The following is an 18,423-nucleotide window of genomic DNA, read 5'->3' as shown; positions in this document are numbered from 1 at the left end:
TCTCTTGTGCTTATTTCTTTAAGTCCCTTTGCAAATATTCATCTCATCAATATTTCCTTATTAAGGAAGTTTGGTGTAGGCCAGTTCCCCTTAAGATTATAGCTTTTTGTTGGGATGTGTTTTATGAGAAAGTAAACACTATGGATAGCATACAATAGAGAAGACCTTTCCTTTGCATTTCATCTAACTAGTGTATTATTTTCAAGTCTCAGGGTGAGGAGTGCTACCAATTCGTAATTTCTTGCTCTTTTACTGCAAAGTTATGAAGTAAGCATGCTCTTTAACCTTCTACCTCACCTAGACTTACAATAAAAGGGAGAATCATGTAGAGATGTGCTAGAGCAGCTCTAATTTGGACAATTTGGGAAGAAAGGAACTTCCAAGAGGAGAGGAGCAGCCAAGAATAGAAGGTGTGTAGGACAAGGTAATACATTGGCTAAAGACTTTGGAGTTATTTCACCAATTCCCCTTTAATGATATATGGAGGAATTGGTCAGCCACAGCAAGCTGTTCTTCCATAAAGAATAGGGTAACTGCAGTTTGGGCTCCCTCTCCTAAAGGTTCATGGAAGCTGAATTTTGATGGAAGTAGTCAGAGTAACCCAGATCCCTCTTGGAATGGGAGCGTTTTTTTTTTTATAAGTAAACAAAAAAAAATGTAGTGAAGTTACAGTCCATAAAGGGTGTTAAATCAACACCACACATACAGCTTGACTTAAAATTAATGACACACAAAAATCATTTGAAGAAACAATCAAGGTCACAACTTTGTAATTATAACACCACCCAAAGCTTGTCTCCCTGAATCTTCCTTTTTGATTTGAGCAAATTCAGGATGCACCAGCACTCAATCTGAGGAAACTTTGCCAATAGCTGCCACTAATCTTCTTAAACTCTATACTTGTCTTCAAAGCATTTTCTATTTCTTTCCTTCCAAATGCACCAGTAGACAGAAAATGGAATGCAACTCCACAGCAATTTAGACTTCTTACTGCCCCTAATCTTCAGCCATGTGGAGAATATCTGTAAAGGAGAACCAGGCTGATAACATCTCACTTCAAACAAAGCTGATAACATCTTCCAAATAAATCCATCCACTTTACAAAGAACAAAAGGTGATCCACAGATTCCTCTTGTTATTTGCATAAGTAACAAATACTAACCAAAAGCTGAAACCTCTGCTCTTAAGGTGATCTGCAGTTAACACTGTCCGTTGCAATAAGCCAAGCCAGAGCTTCCACCCTTGAGGGCACAGAATTGCCCCAGATGCCTCCTAACTGATCAAACTCCAAATGACTCCAACAAAGAGCAGAGTAAAAAGATTTGACAGAGAATTTACCATTGGAACACTCCTTCCACTACAGCTCTGAAGGAAGGGGAAATCCATCATATGGATGGCCGAACCATGCTAAACGGCTGGGAGAATTTTCAAAAATTTTCTTTTACACTTGCGGGAGTCGTATTCCCAGTTTTAGAAAAATCGCATTTTTCAAGTATCGTTCTTGCACCAAAACCGAACCAGATCTGAAACCAAAAGAAAGGGAGAAGTATACTTGATACGGATTTCACAAATGTAACTCCCAAAGTGGTAGTTCATGCCCTAAGAGAGTTCCATTGAAAATGGCGCAGCTTAAATTGAAGCTAGTTCAGCAACACAGTTTTCAGTAAAATTGTGATCCAACACCTTGGGTCGAACAAGGGAGGTGAGCACGAGATTTCTCTGAATTTTTCTTGCAAAAATCAGAGAGAAAGAACTGATCTTTATCAGTCCCAAAGCTGTAGTCGAACTGGGAGAAAATTGGGAGACAAAAGGGTGCAGAGAGAACCAAAAACTGCAAAAATATGAAATTGTCTTGGACTGGTCCGCCCCCTCCTCTTTTATAATCTTTTATGGAGCTCTCTCCTAATCTAATTAGGAGATAATCCAGATCTAAATCAGATATGGACTCTCTTTAGAGATAGACCTTATCTTCTTATAAGATTAGGTGCTCCATAGAGAGAACCAAAAACTGCAAAAATATGAAATTGTCTTGGACTGGTCCGCCCCCTCCTCTTTTATAATCTTTTATGGAGCTCTCTCCTAATCTAATTAGGAGATAATCCAGATCTAAATCAGATATGGACTCTCTTTAGAGATAGACCTTATCTTCTTATAAGATTAGGTGCTCCATACCTAAATCCAAACCCAGATTCGCCCCATGTCACATGACAGCTTAAGCAGTCATGTGACATCTTCATTAATCTTATTAATCATGGGCTTTAGGCCCATTAAGCAAGTGGCTCATGTCCCTAGGTAGTTACTGGCCCATTTGGTTCACTTTGTATGGCATGGGTCCCCAACAATGACCTTACATAAGCCCACATGGGTTCAGCCCATCCTTTGTGAAAAGGCTTGGCCGAATTCACTATCAAGTATAGTGAACCCCTGAGTCCATCAATATGGGCTCTTAATGGGCCCAACATTTACATTAAATGATCCTTGCGTCTAGCCATCCTATGAAGGCCCAAGGACAATGGACTTGAGTAATATATAGCCCATCAGGTAAATAGCCCTAAATGGTCTCTTGCACTTAACCTCTTAGCCCTTAATGATCAATAACTGCTCAATAAGGAAGGACCTCTTCCCTGGCTGCAAGGTGTAGTGTTGCACTGTCTGCTCGGACGGGTCCTAGGAATTAAAATATTTTTGCAAACCTTTTTGTTAAAACATAATATATATATTATCATATAAATATATTTTGCAAAACAAATCTCAAACAAGTTTGAAATCGACTACCGGCAGTTTTTCTTTCCATCAAAGAGAGTGTAGTCCCGATCTTTCACTTTGTCCGGCAAAGGGGCTGATCCTGTCACTATGATCACCCACTCGAGTGAATTCTCAAACTGCCCCAACATACCCAGGTTTTGACCCCCCAAAGGATCTCACTGATTGGCATATCGAAGACAACCCAATCCGTCACCCAGTGAAGTATCATAGTCGAGTTTAGGGGTTATGTGTAACTTTCCAGTTTTGCCCACTAGTCTCCAAGGTCCAGGGCATAACTGGAAATTGGTTTGTGTTTAGTGTTTCAAACAAACACACACTGCATGTGCATTGGGTCTAACCCTGGCAGTTGAGACAACCTACTCCAATCTTCTTGGTAGCACATAAGTGCTAGCCTTGGCAAGGTAAACTTCCCCAAGTCTATCCAATGGCTGAGAACATTCTAAACTAACACGAGTCTCATAAGTGTCAAGTTTAAGGGTAATTACAAAGAAACACAGCAATTATAACATGAATCAATTATGTACTTTCATTCATGTACAATAAATGCATCAGTACATCAATCTGATTGAAGCTAGGGGCATACATTGTCTAACAAGCTCATCTCTCAAATGATCTAATGCCATAAACCTTTCCAACTTTTCCAGCAATTCAAAGCATTCCCAGTTTTTAAGAGTGCAAGGCGCAAAAAAAAAAAGAAAAGAGTATTCAAATGAAAATTAAAATACAAAAAAAATGTCAAATTTTCAAAAAATACAATAACAAATTAAAAACAATACTAAACATAATATTAATAAAAATATAAACTTAAATTCTAAAATAGATATTTTAAAAAACCTATTATCTAAACTTAAAATACATAAACATAACATGTAAGGAGTATTCAAATGAAAATTAAAAAATAGAATCAAATATATAAAACATTTTCAAGCATGTAAAACCCACAATTTCTTTTTTTTTTCCTCAATTCCATTACTTCAAATAGCAATGTGATGTAAAACATCTTGTATTCTTGACCCTATGGGCCACCTTTGTATCAAGCCCCTCAAAGCAAGCTCAAACAAGCCCATGTTATGGTCTTAACACTCTCAAATTCTTAATCCTTACACTAAAAAAAATGATTTTATAATTTTAATTGCCTTTTAAGAAGATATTTACTAGGATTAATGAATGAACAACATTAGCAAATAGGGGGCTCTTGGAGGTTCAGTGAGCAAGCGAAATCACTAGGCTCAAAAAAGAACAAAAAGCACAAAAAATAAAAGGTACATGTCTGGGATGTGCACTAGGCACACCAGGCCATGCCTTTTGAAAGTGTTGTGCCTGGAGTCTAGGCAAGGCACATACCTTAAAATGCACCTTGCTTGACCGCCTGAGGTGCGCCTTTTAAATCATTGTACATTCCTTAATCTCTCCTTCCAATAGAGGTCTCCTAAATTTTGGACACCAGACAGCTGATCCCCATCTCTTTTGTAACATTGATTGATGGTGATTCCATGATCAAATAATCTAAAAGGCCTCGAGCACACCTCAGTCAGCTAACCCACCCCACTCCACTCATCCTCCCAAAACCTTATTCTCATCCCGTCTCCCAACAAGAACCTAATAAGGTTTTTAAATTCCTGATTAAACTTCAAAATACCCTTCCATACACACCCTGTAAGATCTCAGCTCCCTTAATTCCCACCCAAATCTCGCCACCACCCCATACTTCCCCACCACCACTCTCCTCCACAATGAATGTCTCTCCTTCTCCAACCCAAACCTATACAGCCACTTCCCTAATAACACATTATTAAAATATCTTACTCTCTCAATCCTTAAACCCCCTCCCTCCTTCAATCTGCACACCTTATCCCATTTGACCAAATGAAACTTCTTGGAACCCCCCTCCCAACCACACCCTCCCAAAGAAAATCCCTTAGTAATCTTTCAACCAAATAAAACTTGTTTTCACATAGACAAATTGTAGGTTGGCAAGCTTGACAACACACTTCTTATGAGGTATGGAGAGACTGTGCTTCTTTACTCAGGTCTGGGAATTGAGGACTCTGTTCAGGCAGAATTACTAGCAGACTTACAAGGAGTGCAGTTTGCAAATCAATTAGGTGTGGAGCAACTAGTGATTGAAGGGGATTCCAAGGTGGTGGTGGGGTGGTTGAAGAACCCTATGACTATTGTGTGAAGCTACAAGAATGAAATCAAGAAATTTAAGTGGATGATAAGAAATATGTCTGTAAGAATACAGTGAGTGGGAAGATCAGTAAATGCGATGGCTAATTGTTTAGCCAAGGGGTAAATAGGGAACAATTGAATTGGACTTGGATGTAATTTGATACTTAGACACTTTATACTGTATTGGGCTTAGTAAAGGCGATACAACCTTCTTTGGTCATAAACACGGCAGCACTAGCAAGGCTGTATGAAGACAAGTTCGCTCGAGCAAGAAGGATTATCAGCCATGGGGTTCTGTAACCAGATCAACAGCACTGGACAAGGTGGAAGGAATACTGGGTTCAGGCCCACCCGTTCCCTTCAAACGACTGACCTGGGTTCGGGCCATCAGTGCAACAAACAACAAACATTTCTCCTTCAAACGGAGACCGAGGAGGAAGATGGCTTCACCAGTTGCAGGGAATCTGACCCCAGGTGGGAAATGCAGCCCAATGGGACACCTGAAAAATCTCTACAAGCCCTTATGGGACTTGTGTCCCCACAAACAATGAGAGTAGTCGAGTTAATCCAAGGGCGCCACATGTCAGTCCTCATAGACAATGGTAGTTCCCTTAACTTCATAACTCAATTTTTGGTGGATAAAATGGGACTCTCGGTTCAACCAACAACGGATTTTACGGTACATGTGGCCAATGGTAATAGCCTATCTTGCAATAGTATATGCGTGAGCTTAAAACTAAAGGTTTAGGGTCACCAGTTTTCGGTGGACCTATACCCCCTTCATCTCAGTGGAGTGGACGTGGTGCTAGGCATTTAGTGGTAAAGACAATTAGGCCCCGTGATCTATGACTGGGCTCGGCTCACCATGGACTTCATGTCGGGGAACTCTACAGTCCATCTACAAGGGAAAACGTGCAAGGGTCAAAGGCCCATCAGTCTTGCAACATTAACAAAGCAAATGGGAGATCCGGATCAGCCCATATTCATGCACATGGACTCGAATTGGGCCAGCCCATCCATGGCTAAGAACAGCTCAAATGGGCCTAGAGACTACCACAGCCGCCTAGAACAACTCCAACAATATGACAGCGTGTTCAAAGAACCCCAAGAGCTTCCACTAATCCGAGAGCATGACCATCGCATTCCTCTCATGCCAAGAGCCGCCCCAACCAATGTAAGACCTTACCGATACCCTTATTTTAAAAAATTTGAAATCGATAAGCAAGTTTAAGATATGCTTGAGAAAAGAATAATACAGCCCGACCATATCCGATTCTCCTCGCTAGTGTTATTACCTAAAAAGAAGGATGGGACTTGGCGATTTTGTATTGATTATAGGGCCCTTTACAATATCACCATTAAGGACCGATTCCCAATACCGGTCATTGATGAATTGCTTGATGAACTTAGTTGGGCCACCATACTTTCAAAATTAGATTTATGGGCTAGGTATCACCAGATAAGGGTACATATGGAGGATGTTCACAAAACAGCTTTCAGGACACATGATGGCCACTATGGGTTCTTGGTCATGCCATTTGGGTTGACCAACACTCCAGCAACATTTCAAGCCTTAATGAACGACATATTCCGGCCATGTTTACGTAATTCATTCTTGTTTTCTTTGAAAACATATTGGTCTATAGCCCCAACTGGGAGGAACATCTGAACCATCTACAGTTCACCCTCGCAACACTTAAGCCCCATCAGTTGTTCGCTAAAGAGTCCAAGTGCTCCTTTGGACAAACCCAAGTATATTACCTAGGACATGTCGTAGAAAACAGAACTGTAGCAGCAAACCCAGATAAAATCTCTAGTATATTGGACTGGCCGCAACCCAAAAATGTGAACGAATTGAAGACCTTTTTGGGCCTGACAGGTTATTATCGCCGCTTCATCAAAGGCTACGGCTTAACAGCTGCCCCCTTTGACCCAATTACTGAAACAACATGCCTTTCACTGGTCAGGCCAAGCCCAACATTAGCACTGCCCGATTTCACCAAAAGACTTCATCATTGAATGTGAGGCCTCCGGTCATGGTGTTGGGGCTGTCCTCATGCAAGAAGGCCGACCATTAGCCTTTTTCAGCAAGTCCTTGACATCACAAAAGTGGGCCAAATCAGTTTATGAATGAGAATTAATATCAGTGGTCTTAGCAGTGCAGAGTTGGCAATCCTACTTGCTCGGTAGACAATTCATAATTCGGACCGACCATCAAAGTTTGAAGTTCTTGTTAGAATAAGTCGTCCTACCACCAGAACAACAATGGTGGATGTCCAAATTATTGGGGAACGACTACACAATTAAGTACAAAGTGGGGGCTGCTAACCGGGTGGCTGATGCCCTCTCACGGCACCCACAATCATTTCAGCTACTCGTGTCATCCCCAACATCTCCACTCATGGATCAGCTTCGAAAGGAAGTCCACTCCCATACAGAGTTACAGCAATTAAAGGCCCAGGTATTGGCAAATCCATCACAGCACCCTGGGTATACCGTCAAGGATGATCTACTCTTCTTCAAGGGACACCTGGAAACCCCAGTAGATTCTACACATCTCAGGAAGCTCCTTGAATTATTTCATGCCTCGCCTATAGGTGGTCACTTAAGCATTCTACAGATGCAGAAACGCATCGCCACACAATTCCATTGGAAAGGAATGTGTACCTCCATCCAAAACTTCATAGCCGAGTGTGCAGTATGTCAACAAAAAAAGACAGCTACTACAACACCAGCAGGCCTCTTGCAACCACTCCCAATCCCAACCTAAGTTTGGGATGATATATCAATGGATTTCATCACGGTATTGCCCATTTCCACGAGCAAAACAGTTATTCTTGTGGTGGTTGATAGATTGACGAAATACAGTCAATTTCTACCTTTATCACACCAATTCACAGCAGTCACAATTGCTGAATTGTTCCTTTGGGAAATTGTGCGCCTTCATGGGCTCCCCAACTCAAATGTATCCAACAGGGACCCTATTTTTATGAGTCGTTTCTAGGCTGAGCTTTTTCGTCTGCATGGGGTTAAACTCTTCAAATCAACTACTTACCACCCCCAATCTGATGGAACAGACAGAGGCGGTTAACAAGAGTTTTGAAACATATCTTAGATGCTTCGCGGGAGATCAACCAAGACAATGGGTGAAGTGGATCCACTGGGCTGAGTGGTGGTACAACACCACTTTCCATAGTGCTACCGGGACGACGCCCTTCAGAGCTCTATATGGTCAGGACCCTCCCCCTCTACTTCCTTATGAAAAAGGGACCACTACAGTAGCAGCCTTAGAAGAACAATTGATACAGCAAAATGAGGTGTTAAAGGAGCTGAGAAATCATCTCTTGCAAGCACAACAATGGATGAAGCGCACTTATGATAAACATCACAAGAATGTCCAATATGAAGTCGGTGATTGGGTGTTTCTCAAATTACATCCCTTCAGACAGATTTTAGTAGCAAGCTGACAGTGGAACAAACTCAGCCCGCGCTATTTTGGACCATTTAAAATCCTTGAGAGGATAGGATCTGTGGCATACAAACTGGGCCTCCCTGCAACATCAAAGTTACATCCTGTATTTCATATCTCCTTACTGAAGAAAGGGCAGAAGCCAGGAGTCATTACAAGTGCTACTCTTCCCACATTTTCAGATGAAAGAACAAGTGCAGACTGAGCCAGCCTGCATCATTGATTTCAGATGGGTGCAACGTGGTGGAAGAGTCATTATAGAAGCATTAGTTGTTTGGTCTAAACATCCAGAAGAGGATGCAACCTGGGAATCTTACTTGAATCTGCAAACAAATTTTCCCACACTAGACCTTGAGGACAAGGTCTCTCTAAAGGAGGGAAGGATTGTTAAGACCGTTGAAACAGAACAACAGAGAACAGTTAGTCAATTTTACAAGAGAAGGCCACATCAGCACAACAGCTCAGCTAACTGACCGTCCACATGCAATGGTTTTAACACAAAGGAATTAAATAATGTAAGAAAAGGAGCCCCATAAAACAATATAAACAGTAAAAAACAGGAGAAATAAAAACAGTTAGTCAAAAGCAGGAGCTCTCTCTCTCTCTTTTCTCCCTCTCCCCTATCCCTCAAATTCAGGAGGTTGGCTCCCTCAAAGAGCCCTGTGTTAGGCAGGTTCCTAACAGCCTCTCTATGGGTTGTTTGTATCAGTTCGAAACTGAGTTAAAAAAAAAATTATTTACTTATCAAAAAAAAAAAGGAACTTAGGATTAGCTCCAAGCCTCCAATAGATGACAAAATGAGAGAAGGTAGACCAAGATGGTTTTTCATGTGCAGCAAAGACCATCTACTGCACCTGTAAGAAGAAGTGATCCGTTACTAGTTAGAGGGGCTAGAATAGCTAAAGGTAGACTGAAAAGGACAAGGGTTGAAGTAGTAAGAAATGATTTAAGCACTACTTATAAAAAAAAAAAAAAAAGATTTAAGCACTCTTTTTTTGATAAATGATGAGAATTTTATTAAAATAAGGATGATAATGGATACAAATATCCCATGGAGAGGCACAAGCAGTTACATCCCCAAACAAGCAAATCAACAACAGATTACAAATATGCCCAATACAATTGTTCCCTATTTTCCCTTGGCTTGGTTAGTAGATGTTGCACTCCTGATTGTACTGCAAGTTGTACGGTTGCACCCCTTGACGGGCAACTAGTATAAAAGAGCCACATTTCCACTTTTTTTTTTATCAGCAACACAAAAAATAATACTTTAGATTAAAAGGCAAATACAACAAGAAGTTGTGGACAGAAGCAAGAAGCACAAAAGAAAACTATCCTACTATTTATAAAACAGCCCAGAACATTGATTGTCTCTGAATTCCTTGTTTAGCTAAACCATCAGCCATGTTGTTTGCAGATCTCCTAATCCACCGTGATGGACCTGGATTGCCTTAAAGTCACATTTCCACTTTCATTCCTTAGAACCCTTCCTATCTCTTATGGACCTGATTACCTTGGCTGCTTCCATCAAAATCAGTTTCAAGAACCCCTCCCACGTCATGCCATACTCTCTCTCTCTCCACTTTCATTACTTAGAACCCCTCCCATCCCTTATGGACCTGATTACCTTGGCTGCTTCCATTAAAATCAGTTTCAAGAATCCCTTCCACATCATGCCATACTCTCTCTCTCTCTCTCTAATGGCCATCTCCACAACCACTCTCTCAATAAAGTCGAATTCTTTTGCAACATTTCCTATACCCAACCCTCCCTCTCCTTTGCTTCTACACACCACCTCCCACTTTAAAAGATGGTCTTTCCTACTTTCTCCTGGTTCCCAAAGAAAGTCTCTCATCAATTTTTCCAGCCTCATGGCTTCCCTAGAAGGAATCCTGAAGACATGGAAAATAGGTTGGTAAGTTAGCAAGGGTGGCTCTAATCAATGTGATTCTTCCCCCCAAGGAGATGTAAATCTTCTTCCCTGCTGCCAATTTCTTTTCAAACATCTCTACAACCGGACACCGAAAACTACTCTCCCTAGCGTTTACCCCTAAAGGAAGTCCCAAGTAGGCCATTGGCCAGGAAGATATAGACACTCTAAGCACTCTGCAATAGCCCCCACCTCTCTACTCTCCAACTTTACCCCTGCTACACTACTCTTTTCAAGTTTAACTCTTAAATTGGATATTCTTTCAAATCTTTTCACCAACATCTTAAGATTTCTCACCTTCTCAAGGTCTCCCCCTTCACAAAAAATTATTAAATCATCTACAAATTGAAGATGGGTAACTAACACTCCATCCCTACCTATTTCCCACCCATTTACTAATCTTTCTGCATTCATTTTTAAGAACTCTTTAACAATGGGTATGGCACTGAAGAGAATGGAATGGTGAAACAGGATTCATATAGCCAATCCCATATGGTTGGGTCAAGGCTTACATGATGACAATGACAACAACAACAATGATGATGATGATGATGATGATGATAAACTTTTTTTTATATTTAGTTGTAAATATTATTTCATTATGTTTTATTTAACATAAAAAATTATTTAAATATGAACATGCTTCTTATGTTATTATATTGTTTATTATTAAACTCTTATATTGTTTAGTCTTTCATAAGAGTTTAAAATATTAAAATATTGACTATATTTTATATAACTAAAAGTATTTCATAAAGAAAATAAGAAGAGCCATCTATACTGAAGACTCAAAAAATGTTTTTTTAACCAATAAAGAATTTATTAACTTAAAGATTCATGTTGAAACAAACATCCCTTGGAGGGACGCTAGCTGCGAACTTTGCCATAGAAGTGGTTAAAAACAAATAGAAAAGAGTCACCTACTCCCTCTAAAATGTCCCTAACTTCCCTAGTATTTCCATGACATATTTCCATTTCCATAGGTGGTGACACAAAATTTTACTAGAATCAACATATTCCCCAATGCAGGATTTGGGGAGGAACAGATGTTCGCTGCCTAACCCCAGGTCATACAACGATGTTGTTTCCAAGATTTGAACCTTGATCACCCAGGTTGCAATGAAGCAACCCAACCATTGCACCAAGGCCCACCCTCACTATGTGGAGTACAAGAGATTGTATTAACATAAATTGGTGACAATACTGCAAATATGTGGAATAACAATGTAATTGTCCGCCTAACTTACATAAATACCACTTTGAGCTAGCTCAATATTCATTTCAAACATGAAGTTTATTAGTTATGGGTTTTCAGTTCTGACAATCCCTCTACTTTGCAAAAAGGTCACTTTTGCCCTTTAAATCCAAGGGCCCAATTAAGACCTCAGACTAAGTTGAAAAGGCCACCGTTAACCCAAAAATGCACGGTGTTAGTGACACCGTTCACAATCCATTAAATAATGAATAAAATAATAGAAAATGCTGATGTGGCACTATTAAACTCAAAAAACCAAAAAATTGCAACTGGGTCCTACTGAATAAAATAAAAGCTATTTAATGTATAATTAATAAATGTTGAAAATAATATATTAGTGGGTCCCACTTGAACTTTCCTCTTTTTAGAGAAAAATAATTGGAGGCAGCACTTGAAATTATAAGTGGGTCCCACTTGAAATTTCCTCTTTTAAGAGAGAAAAGGTAGTAGGTGGGCCCCACTTTAACTTTCCTCCTTTGAGATAAAACAATAGGTTGGTCCTAGTTGAAAATTTCTCTTTTAATAGAAAATTAATAGGTGGGTCCCACTTGAAATTATATGTGGCTCCAACTTGGCTGCAAAATTTCTCCTTCCATTATGCAGATCATAGAAAAATTCGATGTTCTCATCGCCTTCCTTAATCCACTTATGTCTTGATTTCTACCTCCAACAGATCTCTCTAAAAATAACTTCCCACTCCTTTTTCAGCTACCTTCTCAAGTCTCTATCTTGCTTATTCATGTTTCTTTGAGACTCCTCATTCAACTCCTCAATCTGGGACAAGCTAACGTTTTGTTCATCTAATCTCCCAAAATGGTCCTTATCCCATTCCTTTATTTTGGACCTAAGTCTTTGCAAAAATCTAACCCCCTTCCATTTTAACCCCCCTTAGCTCTTCATCCCACCATTCCTTTGCGCATAAAGTCCATGTGTGTCAACCACATATTCTCAAACCTAAATAGTTTAGGTCCACCCAAAAAGGATTCTGAGCCAAGCCTAATGAGACAATGATCAGATGTGACCCTAGGAAAAGGTAGATACCAAATATTCCCAATGACTCTCCCGACCTAAGTTCAACAAAGGCCTCTCCAATTACGAGCAAAGTAGGTTAACCTAAAAATTGGACAAAGTGTATCAAGTTTGCAACTGTGGAATATTCTTTAGTTCATAGACTTCTATAAAATCATTGAACTTCTTGATGCTATTAGTGATTGACTGTTGGGGGTTACTAGTTTCATTAGAGAATCTAATTACATTAAAGTTCCCACCCAGACACCAAGAACCATCTCATAAACCCTAGTGATGTAGGAGATGAAGAGTCAAAGTTGGAATTTTATGAAATTTTATGTATTTGTGTATTTTAGGACAGTAGGGGTATTTTTGTCATTTTGCAATATTTGTGGTTCCATTGATTTAATTTGTCTAGGTATAGTTTGTTTATGTTTAATATTCCAAAGGCATTGCATAAGTAGGATTAGAGTTATTGAGTCTTCTTTGAATTAAAATAGGATATGACAGCTTAGTTTGGGATCTAGTAGGATTACGGAGGAACAATTTGACTCCTAGGACCATTATGTAGGATTATTATGAATTTAGAGTCTATAAATATGTATGGACATTTTACACAAAGAGCAATGAAGTTTATCAAGTTTCCTTCAACTTATGCTAGCTATGGAGAGTGATTCCCATGACTTAGAGTGATTTTAGGCACCCTGTGAGTGATTCCAAGTATTATCCCTCTTCTTTCTCTCCCTATTTTCTCACTTATTCCTTCAAGAAGCCATTACAGCCATCAACAGCCATAAAACTCTGATCAAGAAGACCATTCAACATTCTCTAAGGACTAGAACTGAGCTGGTCCTACATCACCTAGACTACATACAATTCCTCCCACATTTCATTCCTTTCTCTATAGTTATTAGGACCATGCAGATTAGATAAAACCCAAGCAAACCCATCCTCCACATTCTTATACTTTAAAGAGACAGAATCTACCTATCAGTTCCTCCATTGGTTCCACCTCAACATCCTTCCATAATGTGACAATTCCCCTTGAAGTTCCCCATGAGGGAGAAAAGGGCCAACTTACTCCTCTTGGTCCCCAAAAACTTCTAACCCGTCTATCCAACTCTGTTAGTTTTGTTTCTTGCAACAACACAATGTCAAGCTTTTCTCTCTTAAATATATCCTTTATCACCCTACTTTTCTTGCACTCCCCAACCCCTTCACATTCCAACTAATCATTTTCATAGATATAAGTATGTTGACCTCCTTTGTTACCACAGCCTCCCTACTTTGAGACCTTTCTTCTTTCTTCCCTCCCACTAAACTCTAGATCTCCCTCAATACCAAAGATTAACCTCTCCACTTCCCTCCTTTTTTTGGAGAGAAGGATCATGTTAAAATAAATTATTTGGATGATACCTATGCACATGAAAATTAAAAACCTTACATTGATAATTAACGAAGTAAAACTTCCTTAGAAAAAAACATCAAAGATTCTAATGCACTAAGGAATATGTTGAGATATAATTTAGTAATATTTCATGTTTTTTTTATCAATCTTAGTAATATTTCATGTTGCTACCCATAGAAATGGAAATATGTTGTGGAAACATTTAGACATTTTAAACTTTTCAAGGAAATGGACTTTTCTCTGAACTTTGGCATCTCCATACTGATACTAATTTTCACTCTGTAGAAATTTCCTCTTCAAAGGAAGAAAACCAAGAAGCTCACTAAACCCCACCCTTCAATGTGTAGTAGGAGGAGGTATTGCTATATCCATCTCACTTCCCTCCAAATTTGTCCTTAGTGTGGGCTGTTTCATAGAAACTGCATACTAAACCATGTAAGTTTTTCTTTTTTGATAATTACCATGTAAGTATTTTTTTTCTTTTTGTTTTATAAAAAACTAGAAATAAAAACCTGTGCATGTCAAAACAAACAATTAACTTGAAATATAATCTGCAAGAGCATGCTGAAGATTTTCTAAATTCGTTGGAATGAAAAGATTTCATTGTGTTTTTCCATTGCATGTGAAATCACATATTCAACTCTAATCTACAAATATTAATAGTCAAGGAAAGGTTAAAAACGAGGTCACCTCAGGATTTCATGAAATAAACTCATCCAAATCTTCTTAACAACTGAAGGCAACTCCATTTCAGGTGAGGGCATCGTGGACTCAAATGGTAATGAAAACTAAAACAAACTAATTTTGTTTGACTTGGCATCCAAAGATCAAGCATCCTCAAAATAAATATGCCATATTAAGGTAAGTCAACTTTGCGTGCAATGAAACTCCATGATTTTTTTATCAGCAATGAATTTATTTATTTAATTAATAAATGAAAGCAGGTTACAGATTCTTTAGTTACTCTGCATTCCAGAGTATAAGATTACAAAAGTCCCAGATTACATAGAACAGCATCCCACTGTTGTAATGCAGCCAGCTACAATTTTGCCCAAAAAATAGTAGGTCTTTCAACCCCCGGTTTTGCCAGGGCATCTGACAATCCATTAGCTGTCCCTTTAACCCACCCAAATGTAGAGTTAAAACCCTTAGCAAGATTGTCTATCTCCCTAAAAGCAAATCTGTATTTCCATGGAGCTGAATTTACTTGCTTAGCCCAAGAAATGGCCAATAGTAAGTCCCCTCCTACTTCCAAATTTCTAGCTTCTACAAGTACTGCTAGTTTCAGATCATGTAGGAGTGCCATTGTCCCAGCCTGAACTGAGTCTCCATTCCCAATTGGTCCTGAGTACATAGCTACAATTTCTCCAAGATGATTTTGAAATACTCCCCCTATTCCTGCTCTCCCAGGGTTTCCAAGGGAGCTACCATCAAAATTCAGCTTGAATTTATTTGGCTCCGGGGGTTTCCAATCCATCCTTGTAATTTCGTTATCTGTGCCCAATTGAACCACTTCCTCCCATTTTCTCATTATATCATTTGTTGAGATATCTAGGTAGGTTTCAAAAAAATAAAATATATAGATTTGCATGTAGGAATTACTAGTGGGGGAAGAGCAAATTTGGGGATCCCCATTTCTTGAAGGGACGAGGATGGGGTTGAGATTTCTAGCCTTGTTGGGGTACAGGGCGGGGTTTTTGTGTTTGGGATCAGGGATGGGGCATGCAAAATCCAGTCCCACCATGCCCCATTACCATTCATCATGTGGCCAAACAAAATGACATCTTTTCATTTTGTCTCATATTGTCTCATGAACATGATAATGCCTATTCCAATCCCCTACCCTTATTATAATACTAATGATTCTATAGTTGTTATTTTAGCACTTCTTACTATTCAGAAATTTCTGGGTAGCTAGGGTTAAGGGTCATTATTTGGTGCAATGGTAAAATCTTCAGTTGGCAAGCATGAGAATGTGGGTTCAAGTCTGAAGGAAAACACTGCACAAAAAAAAAATACCGAAGGTTAGGTCTGTATCCAGTCCACCTCTCCCAAGACTCCAGATAGCAAGTGCCAACATTGGATAATGGCCTTTTTTATTTAGAAATTTTTGGGCAGTATATATCCTTTTGTCTAAGCAAAGATATCCATCCAAATTCAAATTTGATCTTTAATTGGAAAATTCATTCTTAGGCTTGGTATATTTTCCCTTCTAATAATTTCACCTAAAAATGCAAAGACACTTCTTATCATCTAAAATACAAATGTTTTTCCAGTTCATATTGCTAGAAGAGACAATTTACATTATTAAAGATAATTCTTCAGCATAGCAAACTTGTTTGTCCCTCTTAATTTGCTTGGGCAAAGAAGAAAGGTAAAATCAAGTGGACACGCCTAAGAGATGCAGTAATTTGGACACTATGGGAGGAGGGGAATGCAAGAATCAGGGTGGTTCACTGGTTAAAATCCATGGATTCATCCTTGGAATTCTCAGCAGATTATGTTATGAGGAAGTGGCCCTTTAGCCTTGAAATCCAGGTCTATTCTTGGATTCCACCGGATGTTGGGTACATTAAACTCAACTTCGATGGAAGCAGTAGAGGAAACCCAGGCCCTACAAGTGTACGGGGTGTGTTCTGAAATTAAGTAGAGAATGTGCACGCTTTGTTCTCGGGTTCATAGGTATTGATAATTCCTTGAAGGCTAAAGTATTGGCAATTTTAGGAGCAACTAAAGCAAAGGAGTTGAATTGTGGACAAACTGATTATCGAAGGAGATTCAAAGCTGGTGATCAATTAACCACTAAACAAGGGGAATGATCTGTGGGTATACAAAAATGAGTTAAAAAAGTTTCAAGTTGATAACTAAGGAATGGAAGTTAAAACTCAATGGGTGCAAAGAATGGCTAACAACATGGCTGACCCTATGGCAAAACAATGGGTTGAGAGGACTCAAATGTTTTGGGGTCAGTTGTAAAAAATTTGATTTTGGTGATAAGGAGTTTTCTCTCCTTTGTTTTCTGTATTCTCTGTTATTCTTGTTTATAATTTTAATGAATTTTTTAATTATTGATAAAAAATAAGATTTTCTTTGAAAACCATTACTGCCTTTAAATAATGCATTTCTAATCTATCATAATTAAAAATAAAATAATAGGAAATAAATAAATAAAGACAAGAGACTATACTATTTTCTGGCAATTATGTTTCTTCAATTAATTTAATCTGTAAACTTCCATATCAAGAAAAGGAACAAATAGCATACCTGCTACACCTATAAAACATTACTAGGCCAGCAGATGCAAGTAAAACTCCCAACCAGGAAAAAAGCGCAAATGCAACTGTTAACTCTGGCAGATTTGATGCTGCAGCCAAAGAATCAAACAACAGAAATAAATATACTGTCATCTAACAAATAACATGGTATAATTTTTAAACAGAAGGGCCAGAGAAACATACCCGTGATGACTGAACGGATAAAGGTTATTAGTAACACAAGGATTATACACCAAAGTATAGGTGCAAGCCCTAGTTTTGAAATTTTCCCAAGGTAACTGTTCTCATCGCACCGTTTACCATGCACCTTTATTGCATTTTCCTGAAGTATCGGATTCATTAGGAAATATATAAAAAGAGGACATGTAATCATCAAGCAAGTGCAAAGTAATCTTTTAATAAATAACAGATAATTTCTATTAGAGAAAAGAGAAACAAGATAGAATAATTATGACAAAATGCAAAAAAAAAAAAAGAAAAAAAATGTGGATCCATGATAAAAAGGAAGTCATTACAAATCTCCCGGAAACTACATTGAACAAAATATCAGGATGGAAAGGAGGCCATTAAGCATTAGTGAAGTCAGTTGCTAAGCCATCTTCGGTGTATATAATGATCCACTTCTTACTGAAAATGGCATAAGTGATAAAATAAACAGAATGGTAGGATATCTCTTCTTGTCTTCTTTTCCCGATAAGCAAAGACTTATTGAAATAATCAATTATAGGAGAGGTAACAGTACAGTTTGATGACCATAAAGTCATCCCAAGTAAGTTAGCTAGGTTACATAGAAGCCCAAAACAACTGTTGCCTTTCCACTCCTTGTTTAGCAAGGGAATCAGCTAACCCATTTGCACACCTTACCCACTTTAAATCAGCACTTAGTTCTCTTGCAACCCAATCCATTCCTGCCATACCTGGGTTGCCTAAAAAGTTCCATCAAAGTTCAACTTTACTGTGCTGCCTTGTGGGATTTTCCACTCCAATCATATTTTTTCTTTTTCTCTAGAGTGCTACTATCTTCCATGCCCTTAGGATATCAATAGTTTTGAAGTTCTGAAAGCACTCCAAAGTTTTAATCCAAAGTGCAACCTTTATTTTAATGGCCTCGATTACTTCCCCCACAGTTCTACTCTTTCC

The 18,423-nt window shown here is 38.8% G+C and overlaps 1 protein-coding gene across 1 annotated transcript in view; it reads right to left on the bottom strand.

Moving 5' to 3' along the window:
- The window catches only part of LOC148843081 (protein S-acyltransferase 24-like), a 68,937-nt gene that overhangs the window by 21,748 nt on the left and 28,766 nt on the right, over positions 1-18,423 (bottom strand). The window contains exons 6-7 of the mRNA XM_088957952.1: positions 17,467-17,605; positions 17,273-17,372 (exon numbers count right to left, since the gene is read on the bottom strand). Coding sequence (XP_088814078.1) covers positions 17,273-17,372; positions 17,467-17,605 — 239 coding nt within the window. The remainder of the gene's footprint in view (positions 1-17,272; positions 17,373-17,466; positions 17,606-18,423) is intronic.

This window comes from Nelumbo lutea, chromosome 8, assembly GCF_056320005.1.
Source record: "Nelumbo lutea isolate HS-2025 chromosome 8, American lotus-T2T, whole genome shotgun sequence".
In the NCBI taxonomy this organism is placed as follows: Eukaryota; Viridiplantae; Streptophyta; class Magnoliopsida; order Proteales; family Nelumbonaceae; genus Nelumbo; species Nelumbo lutea.
The sequence above is the reverse complement of the archived record's forward strand: the minus strand, read 5'-3'. Positions and strand labels throughout refer to the sequence as shown.